Genomic DNA, 18,061 nt, shown 5'->3' with positions numbered 1-18,061 from the left:
TTTGCCTGTACAGCTCCTGAATGCCATTTAATAACTCAGTGGTATGGTTAACTTACAGGGGTTGAGACCACTTTTTATATTTAATTCAATCAATAGCAATTTGGAATATTATTAAGTATCTGGATGGCTAGGTTCTAATCTCATCTTCAGATCACTGTTTATCCTTGTAAGGAATATCTAAGTACTGATTTGGAATTACTTTCCAATATTTCTTTTAAATTATTTGTCTCTGTTAAGGAAGGAGTCAAGGGCTGGGAAGGTATTTATCAGCCAATGGGGGCTCAAAAGCTTCTGGTACCTTTGGGTTTTAATCCTAGCTCCGTCACATTCTTTAGGTGCTAGTCTCACAGGGTTTTTGAAAGGATTGCCTTTTATGGTGCATCCGAAGTGATGGCACAAAGTAAGAGCTCATTAAACGCCAACTTCTATCAGTGTTAGTTACTCTTGCTCAGTGCTTTCTGCAAAGAAAGTATTGTAAATAACGAACATCAAATAGCGGGTGTGGAACAAGTTGCTACAATAGCGCATCTTAGGAAAGAAAGTGCAGGGCACAACAGCAACTATCAGCAAATGATCCCCGTATTGTACAGAATAAAGAGTCCAGAAAGGGCAAATCCTGTGACTTACATGGCACAAATTGTCCAGAAAGGCAGGGGAAGAAATACCATCACGGCTGGTCTCCAAGGGTGGTCGAAAGCCTCTCTGGTTGAAGTCGATAGATGGTAGTGGCTTACTCTTCCACCCCACTTATAGTTGGAGAAGAGAACAAATCTGTTCGAGTGAGGCTTTTAGCCATTTTAGGGGAGCCCTGCTCCTGAGAATTCCTGTTCTGATAAGCATCTGGGGCTGTTTTTTCAAGATTCCTGGGTTTAAGGTCTGGCGGCGCCTTTTCATTAGATTTAACATCTCCCCCAGGTTGTGTGTAGCACACAGTAGAAAAGGTCATCTAGCCTGTGTTTGTGACTTCCCCAGAGAAGGAGGTGGAGGTCAGTAAGGTCAAGCGACGGTCCCTTAGCAGATGTCTGTGACTTCCCTAACAGAGGGCTATCCAATTATCTGGTAAACTCTGACAGGTGCCAACAGCTGTGTAATAAATGCCACAAGGTGCTATGTAATGAAGTATCATATGAATTTATAGGCACTGGGTATATGGTCACATTCCATTTAGCTGTTAGAGACTTTCTTGGGTTACCTGTATAATTCAGGTATTCTCCAAAAGCAGTCTCACCTGGCCAGAGAGAGTAGGAGAGAACTAGCTAGACGATCTCTTAATAATTCTCTGGACAAATCAACCAATGGATTTCTGCCATAATTAGTTTTAGTTGTGGAGGTCCAAAGAAATGGGTGGAATTTCTATATATCTTTGCTGGAGACAATGACAAAGCACAGGCACTTTCAAAAGTGGCACATACTCCAAGTTAAATCACAGAAGTTCTATCATCTTCCCCCCCCTTTTTTTTTTGGATAAAAGATATTTGTTATTATTATTCTGTCTGTTTGCATAGGCCAAAAGGGAAAAAAAAAGTTTAAGATAAAATCCTCTCTCCTTTCAAGGAGAGCGCCTCATATGAGAATATAAAATGGGTGATTTACCCCACTAAAAATGGACTCTTTACTGTAGAAAAAGGCTTCCTATGAAGAGGGAGTAAATTACTATGAAAATAAAGGATTGTTGCAAGTCAGAAAAGACCCACCAGAGAGCCTGGGAGTTGAAGAATCAGTAGATTCTTCCAAAGAGAATTAGCCTAAAATGATGTACATTTGGGGACCATGGATTTTCATTTGTTCATTTATGGGAAAGTAGATTCTATTAACCTTAGAGATGTGAAGGGCCTTACAGACACTGTAAGTAGAAACCTGTCAGTAAATATTTGCTGACTAAATACCTGAATGTATTTTAATGTCCCTTTTGTTGTTGAAATCCTTGCCACAATTTACACACTGCAGTGTGTCATTTAGCCAGCACTTAAACATTCTAGCTGACGGAAAGCTTGCAAAACTCTGAGGCAGCCATTTCACTGGTGGATCTCTCTAATTTTTAGATCTTTCTTTTGTAGAGCTAGATTTTATTACCATATAATCTCCACCCTTAAGGTTTAGTTTGGTTTTATGGAGGAACATTAAAACAAATCTACTTCTCCCTTCTCATGAAAGTTCATCACATATTTCAAGACAGCTATCATGGCCCCAGAATTCCTGCTCTAAGCTAAACTACCAGCTTCTGTATTACAGTGTTTCCAGTCACCTAAACAGTCCTTATTTTTCTTTTTCCTTTTTTTTTTGTCCATCTCTAATTCATTTATTTTTTTTTCATTGACAATATAATGAACAATTTTGCACCGGGAACCATGATATATATTATTTTGCTTAATCTTCACACCACGCCATATAAAATAGGTATTTCCCAATTTTGTATGTGAGAACTCTGTGCCAAGACTATACAGTTAAAGACATGATTTAGGGTCACACTTGCTTTAAATGACTCAAACCATTTGCAAGCAGGTTACTCTTTCTGTGCCTCAGTTACTTCATTAGTAGAATAGGGGATTATAATGATACCTACCTGAAAGGGCTCTTGTGAAGAGTAAATTAATATTTGGAAAGAAAGAAAGAGAGAGAGTAAAAATGGAAGGAAGGAAGGATGGCAGAAGGAAAGAGTGAGAGAGGAAGAGGGGGAAGAAGAGAGGGAAAATGAGAGAGAGGGAGGGAGAGAGGCACAAAGTTATGTTTTCATTCTATACAGTGTTCCCTCCCTGTGCTGTCCCTTTTAAATTTGTGATAGGTTTAATAACGGCCACTCAAATAAATCCTAATCCTAATCCCTGGAGCTGGTGAATGTTATCTTACATGAGAAAAAGGGCCTTGCAGATATGATTCAATTATGGATTTGCAATTGGGGACAGATCCCTGGATTATCTGAGTGGGTCTGATGTAATCACAATGGTCCTATAAAGAGGGATGCAGGAGTAGTCAGAAAGAAGGACATGTGGTGCATTTTGAAGGAGGAAGGGGCCACAAGCCAAGTTATATAGGTGTCCCCTAGAAGCTGAAAAAAGGCAAGGAAACATTCTCTTCTAGAGCCTTCAGGAGTCAACTCTGCCTACACCTTGAATCAAGCACAGTGAAAATGATTTCAGACTTCTATTCTTTAGAACTGTACCCATTGTTTTAAGCCACCAAATCTGTGGTAATTTGTTGTAGCAGCTATTCAAATCTAATACAGTGAATTTCCAAAATTTGTTTGAAATCTTGCATTGGAAATAACTCAGGTATAAAGAGCCTGAGCTACTTCCATGATGAGTATCATGTGCATTGTGTTCCTAGTCAACACATAGGAAAATATATTTTGCATCCAAAGTTTCCCATTTGCATGAGATATTCCCAACAGCCTTGAGAGAGAGATTTAATTAGTGAAAAGCTGCATTGACAATAGAGCTTCACTTCCATGTCCCCTTCTCTTGAGTATCACCAATGTTCATGACTATCAACATGTGGGGAAATCTCTGATCTCATTCTCTGTCAAATGCAATCCCTCCTCAATCACCTTTGGGACTTCTTTTGGGTCTTTGAGAGTGAAATACTCCAATGTCCCTTGCTCGCGTCTCTCTCTCTCAGCCCCTTAAAGGTCTGTGGCCATTCTTTGCACATTTAAGCCTTAAGTGAGTATCTGATACTTCGTATTGTTGTTGCATTTTGTGGATGCTGCTTGGGGAAGCTTAGACTGTTTCCAGGTAGTGAAAGAAATGCCATTCACCCAGAAGATAGATCTATGGCTTGTGGCGTGGATTTGCTTGTCTTGAGACCCTACAACATTTTATCTTTCTGATGTTTGGGATGTGCAGATACTCTGTATCTCCCTCTTGAATTCCATCAATTTCCTCCATTGTTGGGAAACTTGAAGAGGAGGATGGCTGCCTCTAAAAGAACAGATTCTCTTACCTTCCTTTCTTCAAATTATTCATAGGCTTACATACATCCATTAATTCATCCTAAATTCTCACCTTTGTTGTTTACATGTTTGTTTTGGTTTTAGGGACTACAAGATATATTGTTTGGACACACTGAGACTTTGATCAACTGAAATCTCCAGATCTATTCCATACGATCTGATGATATGCCTGGATATGGCACACCACATATCCATTTAACTTTTGAACCCAAATGAAATATTTTGTATTTTCCATTGAGGTGAAGGTGACCTATCATTCAGTTTTGCACTTTATTAATGGTAATGGTAATTTATTGAGAATCTACTATGTGTCAACTACTGATAGGGATTTAAATTAACTTGTTATTAATGACAATGATTACTATCAGGTTTATTTGCTAGATTTTATTTTTAAATGCTGATTTTATCATTCAGTGAATTAGTTATTTCTTTCACTTAATATTTTTTCTATACTTGAAGAGCATCTTTTCAATGTATTTGTCTCTAAGCCCGGTTTAACATGTTGAACATCAAAGGGCAGAGGAAAGAATCTATGTCCACGATTATCACTCCAGATCAGTTTCCCAAGCTTGTTCTCCAAAGGGTCCTAAAAGAGAAATGGGAAACCTGTTAAATCAATAAGTGAACGTTTTGGGAAATAATAGGTTCATGTTGATTGTCAATCAGCTTTCTTTTTGGAAATAACAGTTTTAACAAATTTTACCCTAACAATTGATCTCGTGTAGATTTATTTTATTAGCAACCACATTATAAAAATCTTTGTGAAATGCTTTGCTGAAATTAATGCTTACATTTGTTATATCATAATCTTCCTAGATTATATCAGGAGTCACCTTAGTAAGATACCACACTCATTTTATTTTATGAAATGAGCAAAAGGAAAAATCAGTTACATGTCTAGGGTCATACATTCAGAACATGAGCCCTGAGCTTTTGTTTTCATACAGTACTCTTTTGATGCCAAATCTCTACCTTCTATTGAATTTCACTTCATTTTTCATGGACTCACAGACTAGCTTTTTAAACACGTGCCAAAGAATTTTGTGGGGACTCAAAATAAAGCTCAAGGGTTTTTGGTTTCCAAAAATCTATCTTTTCCCAGCTTTAATAGATCATTAACTTTGGTGCCACAGAAGTTTTTCATGTTTCCAATCTCACATACTTGATCTGGTCCTGGACATTTTAATTTATTTAGATTGGTTTCTGATATTGGGATTCCATTTTGTTTTAATGATTGCGCTGCATTTTTTAGTTTACAGCATAGTTCAGAGTTGAGTGACTCTGCTTTTTAATGCTTATCTATTGCTCCTGGGCTAGTTTTTCAAGAAAAACATTGTCCTCTTCTGAGATCCACCTTCCCTTACCAGGGCTTATGCTGTCTTCCAGTGGACAGCTGATAGTTCAAAGTGGACCACAAATTGTCTAGTGTACATCTATTTTAAATTAGTTAAGGAAGCAACAATCCCTATTCATTGAATTCCTATTATGCACTGAGGGCTGTATAAGATGGGAACTCTAACCACATAAAAAAAATATATATATAAGAAATCTTGTTCTTTAGGAGCTTACATTCTAGCAATGTAAGAATAAATAGGCCATTGCAATAATTTATATGAAAACAATTGAGCAAAGGTTGTTCCCTGTAACAAGAGGGACACTGTACCCACCTTACCCAGCCTTGAAATAATTGCTAGAACCATACCACGCAATTAGTTATATCCTCTCCCACGTTGTTCCCTCATCATTCCAGATAATGCTTATCTACTTTTAAAGTCAGGGACTTATATGATGCGTTCCTTCTATATGCCCTGCTGTGCCTAGAACATAACTTGTCACATTGAGCATTCAATATATGTTTTTGCCTTATAATAATGAGGCAACATATTAATAAAATACAGTCATATTGGAGTAGAACAAAATTAACGTCTTTTTTTTTTTCTTTGCAGATTTTTATTAATGATATAATTCTCTAGGGGAAAATCAGAAAAACAAAGGTTGGTATGATAGCTTATAAATTCCTAAACTAGACTTTATCTAGAAGAGGCTATTTAAAGATAAAAGTTAGAGCATTAATTTCAAATTCCCTCGGGCATGTTTGTTTAAACCAGCCACACTTCACATTATTACAATGTCTTATGTGGTGTGAGACTTTATAGAGACTATAAAGATGTTTTTCCCCATATACTGAACAATAATATGGGTGGCCATTAGCTATACATTCAATTCCTCTAGCAGTTTCATCGTTTTACTTTCGTTGCCTTTGAAGAGGCTACTTCTAGACAGCACTGCTCTTCAGCCTGTGATAGCTAAGGCAGAAACCGAGGGGGGAAACGCGATGTCTTTTGTGGTCTGTTTTTCTATGTGACATTTGTTCCTATTTTGTGTTTGTTTCTCCTTTAATGAGGATACAACTTTCATCCAGGGAGATGTATGGGTCACTTGTTAGTGCACTTAAATACACTAAGGCACTACACCAGCTGGAAATGTGACTTGTAGTTGAATTATTTTTGCACAGCAAATGGTTTTCCTTTTGACATATTTTAATATACTTGCACACTGAGAGTAAGAGTGGGTGAACAGAAAACAGACTGTTTTATTAACCCAGCAGTCACCTTTGAGGTTTGTACATGTCCACTTTTTTCCTTGCCTTTGTACATAATCCCAAGAGACTGGTACCTGGCTTTGCTCAGAATAACAAAGTCAGGCACAAATCTCCAAACACAATTGTTAGCTGAATGCCAACTGTTTCTTCTCATCTTTTTTTTTTTTTTTAACTTCAACTTTAAGAATTGTTTTTTGATGGGTGAGCCATAACCGTTAAATAATGAGATTCTTTTCTATTTTAGATGCTTCCCCTATCATTTGCTAGATTTATTTTACAATAAATAGTTCTTTTGAAAAAGGAAATTTTTTTTTGCTTGTGTTTTGCAGGTTTTTTCCCCCCAAATACACTAATAAGAAGAAGAAAGAAGAAAAATATGTTACAAGCTTTAACGGAACTCCAGTTTCAGCTGAGAGAACAATTAGGAGAAAAAGAGAGGAGACTTCAACACAGCCAGGAAGCCAGGACACAGTGTACCCAATACCACATGCAATTTTCATGCAGACCAATGTTTCATAGACTTTTCTCAGTAAGGCCAGAATTTTCTTCAATTCAACTACCATCATTTTCCAAGGTATATATCTGTGTACATAAATATTAATACTTTCTAAGTAAAAACAGTATGGTAGGTAACCTCCCTGGAAATCCATGCATTTTAATTGTACTCAAAAGTTGAAGAGAAAATAAGAATAGAAATCCAGGGCTTCTCCCAATTTCCATTTAATGGCTAAATTCACCGTAAGTGGCATGTAAGTATTTGAGGGACGAAGCATCCAAATTACATAATATCCTCTTTCTAATCATCAGGATCATTGTCATTGCTGACATCATCATCATCATCATCCTCAGCATCATCATTCATTATCTTCATTGGTATTTTGAAATTTTGAGATACTTATATTTTGGAGAACTTTATTTAAAAAGAAGTTTCATACCATCTCATCTATCCAATTATTATTAGTGAGGTGTACCATACCTATAGGAAGATTATTAATAGTGATAAGCTATTTTAAGGGCACCTCAAGAATGATGAAGCACAAGTAAGCAGTTCATATGTAGAAAGACACTCTACTTCACTGACATTCTGATTTGGGGCCATTTAAAACCTTTCTTTATTTAGCTGTTTGATATGAATGGTTTGGCGATATGAGTATGCCAAAGAGTGGTTATGAAGCTTGGGTGGGGATTATTTTTGTAGAGGTCCTATCTCAATAGGTGCAGATCCATCTAAAATGGGATATTTGTATTGAGGTAGGAGTTTAGAGTAGGTCCCTTTGAAGACCAACACTGTGAGTCTATGGCCCTAAGGTTAGTGACTTACTCAAATGAGCACACTTTAGCAAGTAGCAGAGGCAAGCTTGGAATCCATGTGTTCTGATTCCCAAAAACACTTACAAAATTCAGTTTAATTTAAATACCATATTCTGAGCAACTACTTTTTACCAATTCTTAAGGCAAGTTTTTAGGGTAGAGATATGAGAGAGCCCTTGCTATCAAATTTCTATAATGTATAGGAAACAGATAAGTATCTCTGACATTGTGCTATAGAAATGGTGCATAGTGGTTAATGTGGGTTTGATACTGTGGAAGGCTTTATTTTGAAATGGGCCCTTGAATTGGGCCTAAAAATATTGCTATATTTATTCTCGGGGAATAGCTCTGTACTAGGAATAGCTCTGTAGATCATATTTGCTTTTACTTTCATAGTAAACCTATTCTTAAAAATAAGAGTATCCCATTAACCTCCAGTCAATTTTCCATCACAGTCTCCTTATTTGGTGTAAATCAAACTTTCAAAAATCAGTGTTTCTTAAGGTCATGGATATGTTTTGTTCATAAGTATTTCTCACTTTATTAAGTTGTTTATTTTAGTCTGATAGCTTTCTTTAAAAAGAAATGTTAATAGTGATAAATGAAAGGGAAGGGCAAGGGGTATGGTATGTATGATTTTTTTTCTGTTTTCTTTTTCTGAATTGATGCAAATGTTCTAAGAAATGATCATGATGATGAATATACAACTACATGATAAAAAAGTGTTCATATTGTATGTTGATTGGTTTTATTAATAAAAATTAAAAAAGAAAACAAAAAAAGAAAAAGAAATGTTAAGCAGGCAGGCTTTTAGTGGAAAATTACATATGATTTTGAAATCTCTATCTTTAATCTTCTCAAATAATCATCATCATGTTCAAATTCTCACCATCAAAACAATAAAACAACTTTTTTTTAGCACTTACTGGGTAAGTGTTATGGGCCAGGCATCATGATAAGCACTTTGCATACATGATTTCTAATTCTTCAATATTCTAGTACAGTAGCTGTAAACCCCATTTTGCAGATGATGAGATGAATCTCTAAGATTTACAAAAACTAGGCCGAAATTGCACAACTAGGAAAAAATGTTACTGTTCTACAACTGTGACAATTTTGGCATTTTTCATTCATCCACCTAGTTGGTTTTACCACCTTTTCACCAGCTTTATTAGTGAGGACTGATGATTTCCAGTAAGAACAATCCAATTCGAAGTTAGATTAAGCCACAAAGAAGATTTGTTGTCTCATATTACCAAGAAGGAGAGCTGCTCTACAGAGTGACAGGAACCAAGACTTCAGATATCATTAAGAACTTCCTATCACTCATCAGTGGTTTTCTCTGCATACTTTGTTCTTTATTCTTAGACCATTGCCCCAAACGACATAGCCTCAGTCTTTCTAGATTTAGATCCTCGCAGTTTGTTGCCAAGGAAAATGGGGGCTCCTGTTACCCAGCTACAGTGTGAAAAATTCGGGGAGAGATTTTCTGAGTTCATATGTCCAACCCTTGGCCCAGTCCTTATGGCCAAGTTGGTGAGTGCTATTTTCAGTTTTTATTGATCAGACATTCCCTTTTGTGGATAGTGGGGGCAATAGAGGGAATGGTCTATCATGAGAAATGGGTGGATGGGGGAATATTTCCAAGAAATTAACATGATCCAGGCAGTCATCCCAATTTGTGGTTATTACCACAGGCCATTATGATACCAATTATCATTGTCTTTGCTCATTCTTCACTATTTAACAAACTAGCTGATTAGATCTGTAAAATCACAATGGCAGGATGGAGGGGTTTTGTATAATTTTTGCCAAGTAAGGTAAAGCTCTGTAAAGTTTGTTTTGAACAGTGGAGGTTGATTTAACCCAGCTATATTCTCCAGGTTTTAAACTTCTGTTATTTATTTAATATATAAAGCTCTGTTTCTGACTGGGAAGAAGATCAGCCTCTAAAATGGAAAGAAATGAAAATCAGCATGTAATGGTTAAATTAAAACTTAGTAGAAGTGATATATAGACCGACATGCTTAATACAATGGACACGTGGTCGAGTGTCTCTTTGGTTAGCATATCTCAGCATCTCAGAACCATGATGTGGCAAAAAAATAAATTTCTGGGTTTAAAAAGATGAGAAACATAGAGATTATGGGCCAACTCCATGTTGCTGGGAATGGAGATGCTCCACTTGAAGTGTCTTATCTTGTGTTGTTGATAATCTATGTAGAAGGATTGAAAATCATGAGAAAACTTGTAGCCCTTTCTTGTCTACAATAAGCCCAAGCTTCTCTTCAACTCCTCCTTCTGCCACCATGCTACAAACACTTACATCTTTCTGGGGAAATCTGCAGAAGGTAGGAAGAGATGTCTAATTGTGGGGAAGATGACATGATGAAATTTTATCTTTCCAATTAAAGGTATCTCAAAGCCTGCAGTGTAAAGTGATTGTTTTCAGGTTCAATCTGTCTCTTTGTGGTAAATACTGAGCCCTTCCTAGGTATGAGGTAAATCTCATAGGACCTTATGTCCTCTAGCCTGAATGGTTTCCTCTGAGATGCTCTTTGCCCTGCTGGCCATCTGGATTTCTAGGCTTCTTGCTGGATTACACTGTGGATTCCCTGTGTTTAACAAGATTCCTGACTTGTTCTCTCTGTTGAGGCAGAGTCAGCAGTCAAGGTCAGTAGACCTTGGGCCTTAGCTCCAGAGCCCAGTCAGCCCGACTCAGGTTGGACTCTCCTTATGGCCACCATCATGCACTGGGGGCCTGTGCAAATATTTGTCAAGTCACTATTTCTGCTATACTGAGGTCACTCCATACTGTCAGAGTTTTAAAGTCTCTGTTGTTTATGCTTCTTCCTCTCTCTATTGGGTTTTCAGACCTCTTGTACCCTCTTGTCCACTACATACACCAAGACTTTTTGTCCCTGGGCAGGGAATCTGTCTTCATGTCTGTTCTTTTATCTTCCTTTGTCCACTTTCTCCATTTTTTTTTTTTTTTTTTTTTTTGTAGGAAACATACTATTTCTTCTTGGTCTGCTAGGAACAAGGAAGGGCAATTAAAAAAAAATCACAATCACAGAATCAGCTGCATTCTTCCATGCCTAGATACCATTTTCTAGTTGTACTTTTGGTGTCCTAAATTTGCTAAATAAACCGATAGGATTTTGTCATCACAGCCAGATATTTTAAAATCTCATTTACATTTATGTTCAATGCCCTTTTGAAGTTACCTATTTCAAAGTCCTCTTACAACTCTAGCTTTTCTTCTTTTTTTTACAAAGCTCAGACTGAAAACTAAAAGGAAATTAGATGAGGTGACCTATATAACATACTTCACATTTTTTAAAGTCCTCTTGGCCTCTAGTGTTGGGAAAAGGGATAGGAATTACAGAAGCTGTAAGTACAAAAATAACATGACCATTATGCATTGTCTGTAAAAAGTATTTCCTTGATCAGAAAAGGCATTACCCCTAAAGTATCCCTTTGTTATAAATTTGAGAGATTCATTGTTCAGACCTAAGCAAAGGTAGCTGATACTGTATGGTAACGAGTAGTATGTGAACTACAGTGATAGCTGTGGCTTATGCTAAATTCAACCACATTATGAGCCACACCCTAATTAAGAAGCCTAAAGAGATCACCTAATCCCCGTTGTGTTGTCTGAATATCACATATTCCACACTAGAGGCTGGTAGCATGCAACACCCTGTGAAATAGCCTTATCACCCAGGAGCTTACTAATGGAAGGAAATTACTCATGAAGTTGAGGGGAACAAGTCACCTGCTCCCTAAGTGTCCTCAAGTATGAAGTATCTTGGCCCTGTGATTCTTATTAATCAATTGCTTCTTCTCAGTGTCTGTCTTGATTTCAGGTAATGAAGCAGAGAGAATTATATAACCTTTCGGGTAATATATTGCAGCATCCAGAAAAGTTACAATATTAATGTCTTCCCTCTTCTTCACTGTGATTGGCCTATAATTTTAGCCTAATTTCCTTTTACTTATCCTGAAACATAGAAAATTGATCACCTCTAACTTCATAATCTCCCTCCATAAATGTGATGATTACTGTCCATTTTCAACTTTTCCTAGTAAGTCTCGCTCTTTTTTTTGATGCTTTTAATATTTCATTATGACTAAATAGTCATCTCTTTAGTCATTTCAAAAATATCTCATATCTACTGGAAAATGCATAATGGGTATTGACCAAAAAAATATTAAATATTTCTTTAGCGTTTAAAAATAATATGTACTTAACATATAACTTTATTTTGCTAATTTTTAGTGGCAACACTGCTCTTTTCATTTACTATTATCCTTCAAATATGCAAAGTCAGATATGTAGATGCTAATTATTTCTAGTAGCTGCCACTAGGTAAGTAACAATGTCTATGTGTTAACTGATACTGTGAGTGAAATTTTACACATAGATAATTGAGAAAAGCAAGAAGAGTATACATTTCCATTCTAAATTGCATTTTTAGTATTAATATATTAGTAAATATGGTCAGTCTCAGGGTAAGATTTAAGGAAATGTCATTACTTAGTGTGATGTTTGCAGCTATATGAACCCCAGAAAAGCATGTTCTTTTAAATTAAGCTAATCCATTCTTGTAGGTGTGGGCTTTTGGTGAGTAGGATCCTACTTTTAGTAAGTAGGGTCTTAAGATGTGGCCCATATCATTCAGTATGGGTCTTTATCCCTTACTGGAGTCCTTTATAAGGGAATGAAATTCAGACACAGAAAGAAAGATACAGAAGCTCGGAGAGGAAGTCCTAGAAGCCAGAAGCTGAAAACAGTGAAACCCGGAAGACAAGGGGGAGACCAGCAGATGCCACCATGTGCCTTGCCATGTGACAGAGGCGTTCAGGTTAACCTTGGTTTTCAAGGAGAAAGCATCACCTGATGATGCCTTGATTTGCATATTTTTCTCATCCTTGGGACTGTATTTTTGCAAGTTAATAAATGCACATTGTTATAAACCATTTCTGGTGGCTATTGGACTAAAACACTTGGTGTTTTGTTAGCTATTTTATCACAGTAGACTCAACAACTGCCAATCCCTCCAGTGTTTCTTTCAACTTTGCAGAGTTTAGGTGCAAGACATTGTCTTTCTGTAGCTTTTTTTGATACCCATTCAGTCTAACTAGTCAACATATTTTGTAAGCAGCTGCTTTGGCAGCAACACTAACTTTCTGGTGGCCTTATTTGAGAGAAAATGAACTTTCTACTTTCTGCCACTTAGTTGGCTCTTGATTTACAGCAGTTTTCCTTTGTCCATCTTTATGGAAACGTATTCCTGTTCCCTGTTCTGGTCCTGCACAACTCCATGTGTTCCTTCCTTTGCCCCTCCTTTTACACCCCCGCCCCTCTCCTTCCCTGCCCTGCCCACTAAAGTGCTCTCTCACATTCCAGACACCCATTATCACCCTGCACTGCTTTATTCTCTGCCCAACCCTTCAAAGTATCTGAAAATATCTTACCTATCATGTTGAGATGATCTGTCACTAGTAAACAATAAGCTTGTCATGAGAGAAGGGACTTTGTCTTATTTATCTTTGCAGACTAGAACAGAGTAGGTGCTAACAAATACTGGCGAAAGAAATGATTTTCCTTAAAATCCTGTTGTTGGGATTCTTCACTTCTGTCTTTTTACACGATACCCAATTTTATCCATTACCATGGCCACAATAAATATAAATACCAATAATCTACAAATATACTGTCTCCAGTTTAGAGCTCTCTGCTGCAAATCCAAGTATCTGACTGCTTTTATTTAGATGCCTCTTCAAACTCAGTATGGATCAAACTAGATTTGTAATCTGGAATCTCTCAATGCCCTCACAAAACAACATAAAACAAGAACTATGCTTGTTCATCTGTGTTTTTGTACTTCATAAATGGAATAATTATTCAAGCACTTGCTCAAGCTTAAAACTGAGATTATCCTTTAATCCTCTCTTTCTTTCATCCTTGTTATTCCAAAATCCTATTGATTCTCCTCGTAAATTGTTTTAAAGCCGCCTACTCTGTCTTTCCTGCTGCCACTACTATTTCTCATCTGTGTTAGGATAGCAGCCCCACACAGGTGCCTTGTGTCCAGTCTTATTCCCATCCGGTCTTCATTGTGTAGCCCCAGCAATCTTTCCCCACGTAAATGTGATCGTGGCATTCTCCTCCCAAACAAACCAACACTGACAAAAGCTTTTAGTAGCTTCCCATTTCCCTTAAATCCAAATTCCTTACCTTGACTGGAATGGGCGGTATATCCTTATCCCTCTTATTCTTCTTAATGAATCGCATGGTACTTAGGCATGTTCTCCTAAGTTATATTCTTTCAGCTGTACTGTAGCTAGAAACCGTATAGAAAAATTGATATTATAGTCTACAGTAAGGATTTGGTGTCCTGGTTTTCCATATTAATAATTGTGCATAAATGATTGAACTTTGAAAACACAGGCACAGTTGTAGGATAAAAACCTTAACAAAAAAATTCAAGAACTTCTCCAGTTCTCCATACAAAGGGAGAATTTTCCTGAAGAACCATCTGTGGATCTGTTCCAGCATATGAACAAATCCAGTTCAATCACAGTTTTCTGAAACGGCAAGATTTTCAAAGCAGTTACTACTTGTTTTCCTTTATGGCTTCAGACATGCATTGATAATACCATCAAGCATTTTCTAATTCTGATATGACTGAATGACTTTTATTAATTTCCAGTACATTCATAATTGCTCTTCCCTGCCCTACCCAGCTCATTTCTGCTACCTATGCTATTTTAAAAAAGAAAATTCCTTTATTGGTTCTTGTGCAAAACAAAACAAAACAAAAAACCCTACCTCTTTCTCCAACTAGTTATTTAAATAACCAGTCAAATCTGCTGTTGGAGCAAATAGTTTAAATATTTAAAAAACTTCAAACCATGCATTGTGAAGTTAAGCATAGTTAACGTGTGTTAACTTATTTAAACTTATTTAAAATGGCTACTTTCTGATTCTATCTTCATCTTCTTTTCTTCCATTACAGTTGGAACATATTGCAATTGCCTTCTTTCTTCACCGTTATTAACTTTTCCCCTTTTATCAGAAAAAAGATCTTGCTTTCTTTGATTCTCTTATTGATATTTTAAAAGGACTTTTTTTTCCCTCCCTTGCTGTCTCTCTCAGGCAAGTCCCATCTCAATTGTCCTTTCTCATTCATTGTCATTCTTTGTGTCCATCCTCTTATCCAGGCCTAGCTTTTTTCTTTTCTCTTTTTGGGGGTGGAGGGGGAGAGGCATGGGAGTCTCATGCCAGTTTCAGGCCTTAAGCAAAATGCAATTGTTTCAAATGGAAATGCCAGTTTATACCACAAAAGGCAAGGTTTCTTTGTTTCAATAAATTGGAGCCTTATGCAGCTCATACTCTTCTAAAGACATTTTAAAATAGAACTTCTAAATAACTAACTGGGAAATTCTGATCTCAGGCTTTATCACTGAAGATAAGGAAAGACATCTGCTTCATAACCCCCATCTGGCTTTTACACATGCATTTCAGGCTCAGTGTGCCCTTGCTTTTTCTTTTATCTGTGCCCATCTGCTTGGATGGTGTGTTCTCACCCTAACATATTTTCAGACCCTTGCCATGGGGCAGAAGTGCCAAGCAATTATTTGTTGAGATAGATAGCCCACATAATACTGTAAGTGACATCTGTTCTGTAGGAAATCCCTCCCTTGTGGCAGGAGTGTCATATTGGCACCTCATAGGAATATTGGAATTGACATACAAGAACAATTCAATGTTTCATCTTATTCTGAATTCTCACTCACAGAGCATCTACTACCAGATGCTTTAGAGGGCGGAGTGGCCCCCTGACTCTTTCCCTTGTTCTCTTCACACCTATGGTAATTAGCAATACTATACTATGGGGAAAATTTCTTCCTGACCCCAGCTGGTAACCAAATTATGCCCTAAAGCATGAAGATTGGCATACTTTAAAGTTTATTGGAGCCAAAATGGTGAAAAATGGGATATTTTTCATATTAATGTGCTCACTGGAATGTTTGAACCAAATAATAGCTTAAATAATAAATTCCACAAATTCCTCTTAACAACTTAGCATTTGGCAAAATTACAATGGCAGATGAACATTTTAATCATTTAAGAGTGCTTATACCCATGTTTGGCAATCGTTCTTCTTTAAATAGACAATTTCAAGCAAATGGAAAGAAGGCCACAATGCATAGTTACTCAAGATTTGAATCTTCCTATAAAGAGTGTTTAGTAAAACTTCTATTAATTGGTTTTTAGTATACTCTGCATTTGTTAATTTGTAGCCATTTGGTGTTAAGTAAGACAGGTCTCATCTGGAGCCAAAGTCATTATTGGTAAATTAAAAATACAATAGGCAAGGTAAGTTCTGGATAAATTCCCACTTAATTCAATTCCCCATTCCATCTACATGAATGGTGCTACTCTCTTCAATCATCCTCAAAACACCATGATCACTGCAGTTTGCAAAAAAGTTAAAATTGCATAATTATGAAACTTTTTTTACATTAAGCATTGAAACCAAAGCACACAACTGCAAAATTGGATCAGTCCCTTTACTCAATCTTATATTTAATTAAGATTTACCTGTTTTGGGTATAGAACTTTGATAAAAAATATTTAGTGACTCTCCTGACAATAACTCAGAATATGTTTACATTGTTGAACTCAACCCAAGTTTACTTTTTTTTTTTTTTTTATTTATTTTTTTTTTTTTAGAAAGGGAGGAAGGGAAGGAAAGACAGAGAGAAGGAAGGAAGGATGGAAGGAAGGAAGGGAGGAAGAAAGGGAAACATCTTTAAACATTTTCTTGTTCCACTACATTTTTTGTTTGTTTGTTTGTTTTTTTTTTTACATGGGCTGGGGCCGGGAATCGAACCGGGGTCCTCCGGCATGGCAGGCAAGCACTCCTGCCCGCTGAGCCACCGCGGCCCGCCCCCAAGTTTACTTTTAACATCACTCTAATGGTTGAAGAAAAAAAACTCAAACCTTGTGTTTGTTTTTCCCAGAACAGATAGTAGTGTCATGAATTATATTTTAATTAAAAACAAAAACAAAAACAAACTAATAAAACCTGAAGCATATTTTCCATAGTTATATGCTTATCTGTTTTTTGCCCTTGAAAAATATATGTAGAAGTTATTCTTTTATTTGTTATCTTCTTAATTTGTTCCCAAGATGATACTGCTATTCTGCATTCCCTCTGAATGGAAAAAAAACAGCTTAATGGTGCTGGTATTAGGTAGATAGGTAGATGCCAATGTATATCTATAAGAATACAACTAAAAAAAAATGTAATGCATTTGTTAATTCAACCTTTTTCTATGTAATATTTTTGTTTTAGTTTACAAAAGCTGCTGAAATGAAATATACCAGAAATGGAATGGCTTTTTAAAAAGGGGAATTTATTAAATTGCAAGTTCTAATGTCATGAAAATGTCCAAATTAAGGCAAGTCTATAAAAATGTCAAAACTAAGGTATCCAGGGAAAGATACCTTGGCTCAGGAAGGTAGATGATACTCAGGATTTCTTTCTCAGCTGGAAAGGCACATGGCAATGTCTGCTAGCTTTCTCTTCAGGCTTCTTCAATGACTTTCCCAAGGATGTTTTCTTCATTCATTGCCAAAGAACTCTGGCTGTGTGATCTCAGTTGGTTTTAAAGCTTTTTCCAAAATGGTTTCCTCATAATGAGCTGCAGCAAGCAACCCCATTTTGAATGGGTGGAGATATATCTCCATGGAAACCATCTTATCAAAAGTGACCACCCAGAACTTGGTGGGCCACATCTCCATGGAAACAATCAATATTGAATGAAGATTAAAGGACACAGCTTTTCTGAGGTACGTAAAAGCTTCAAACTGGCACAATTTCCAAGTCAGACTTTCTTACATTTCAGGAATTCTATTTGATATAGCAGGTGTAATAATAATAAAATGTTTGTTCTGATTACTGTGGGGAAAAATTAAATGTTCAATTCTATTTAAAAAGATTTAAACACTTACTATTAATAAGCTGTATCAGCTATGTGTCATTGCAATATTAACTACCATGAAAATAAGTGTCCTAAAACAACAATTATTTTATGTCTTCATGATCTTGTGGGTCAGCAATATGCGCTGGGCTCATTTCAGTGGTTCTTCTGCTGTATGGGTAAGCTCATATGACTCTCCT

At 36.6% G+C, this 18,061-nt stretch overlaps 1 protein-coding gene across 4 annotated transcripts in view; it reads left to right on the top strand.

The window, feature by feature from the left end:
- TFEC (transcription factor EC) overlaps positions 1-18,061 on the top strand; it is a 203,492-nt gene that overhangs the window by 41,825 nt on the left and 143,606 nt on the right. For 2 of the 4 annotated variants that reach the window (XM_077114414.1, XM_077114480.1), the window contains exons 2-3: positions 5,896-5,943; positions 6,881-7,125. In XM_077114414.1, coding sequence (XP_076970529.1) covers positions 6,928-7,125 — 198 coding nt within the window. In that variant the 5' untranslated portion in view covers positions 5,896-5,943; positions 6,881-6,927. The remainder of the gene's footprint in view (positions 1-5,895; positions 5,944-6,880; positions 7,126-18,061) is intronic. The other 2 variants (XM_077114328.1, XM_077114253.1) reach the window with 1 other exon arrangement.

The sequence above is a fragment of the Tamandua tetradactyla genome, chromosome 1, assembly GCF_023851605.1.
Source record: "Tamandua tetradactyla isolate mTamTet1 chromosome 1, mTamTet1.pri, whole genome shotgun sequence".
Taxonomy (NCBI): Eukaryota; Metazoa; Chordata; class Mammalia; order Pilosa; family Myrmecophagidae; genus Tamandua; species Tamandua tetradactyla.
Note: the sequence above shows the minus strand (reverse complement) of the source record. Positions and strands in the feature narration are given on the sequence as shown.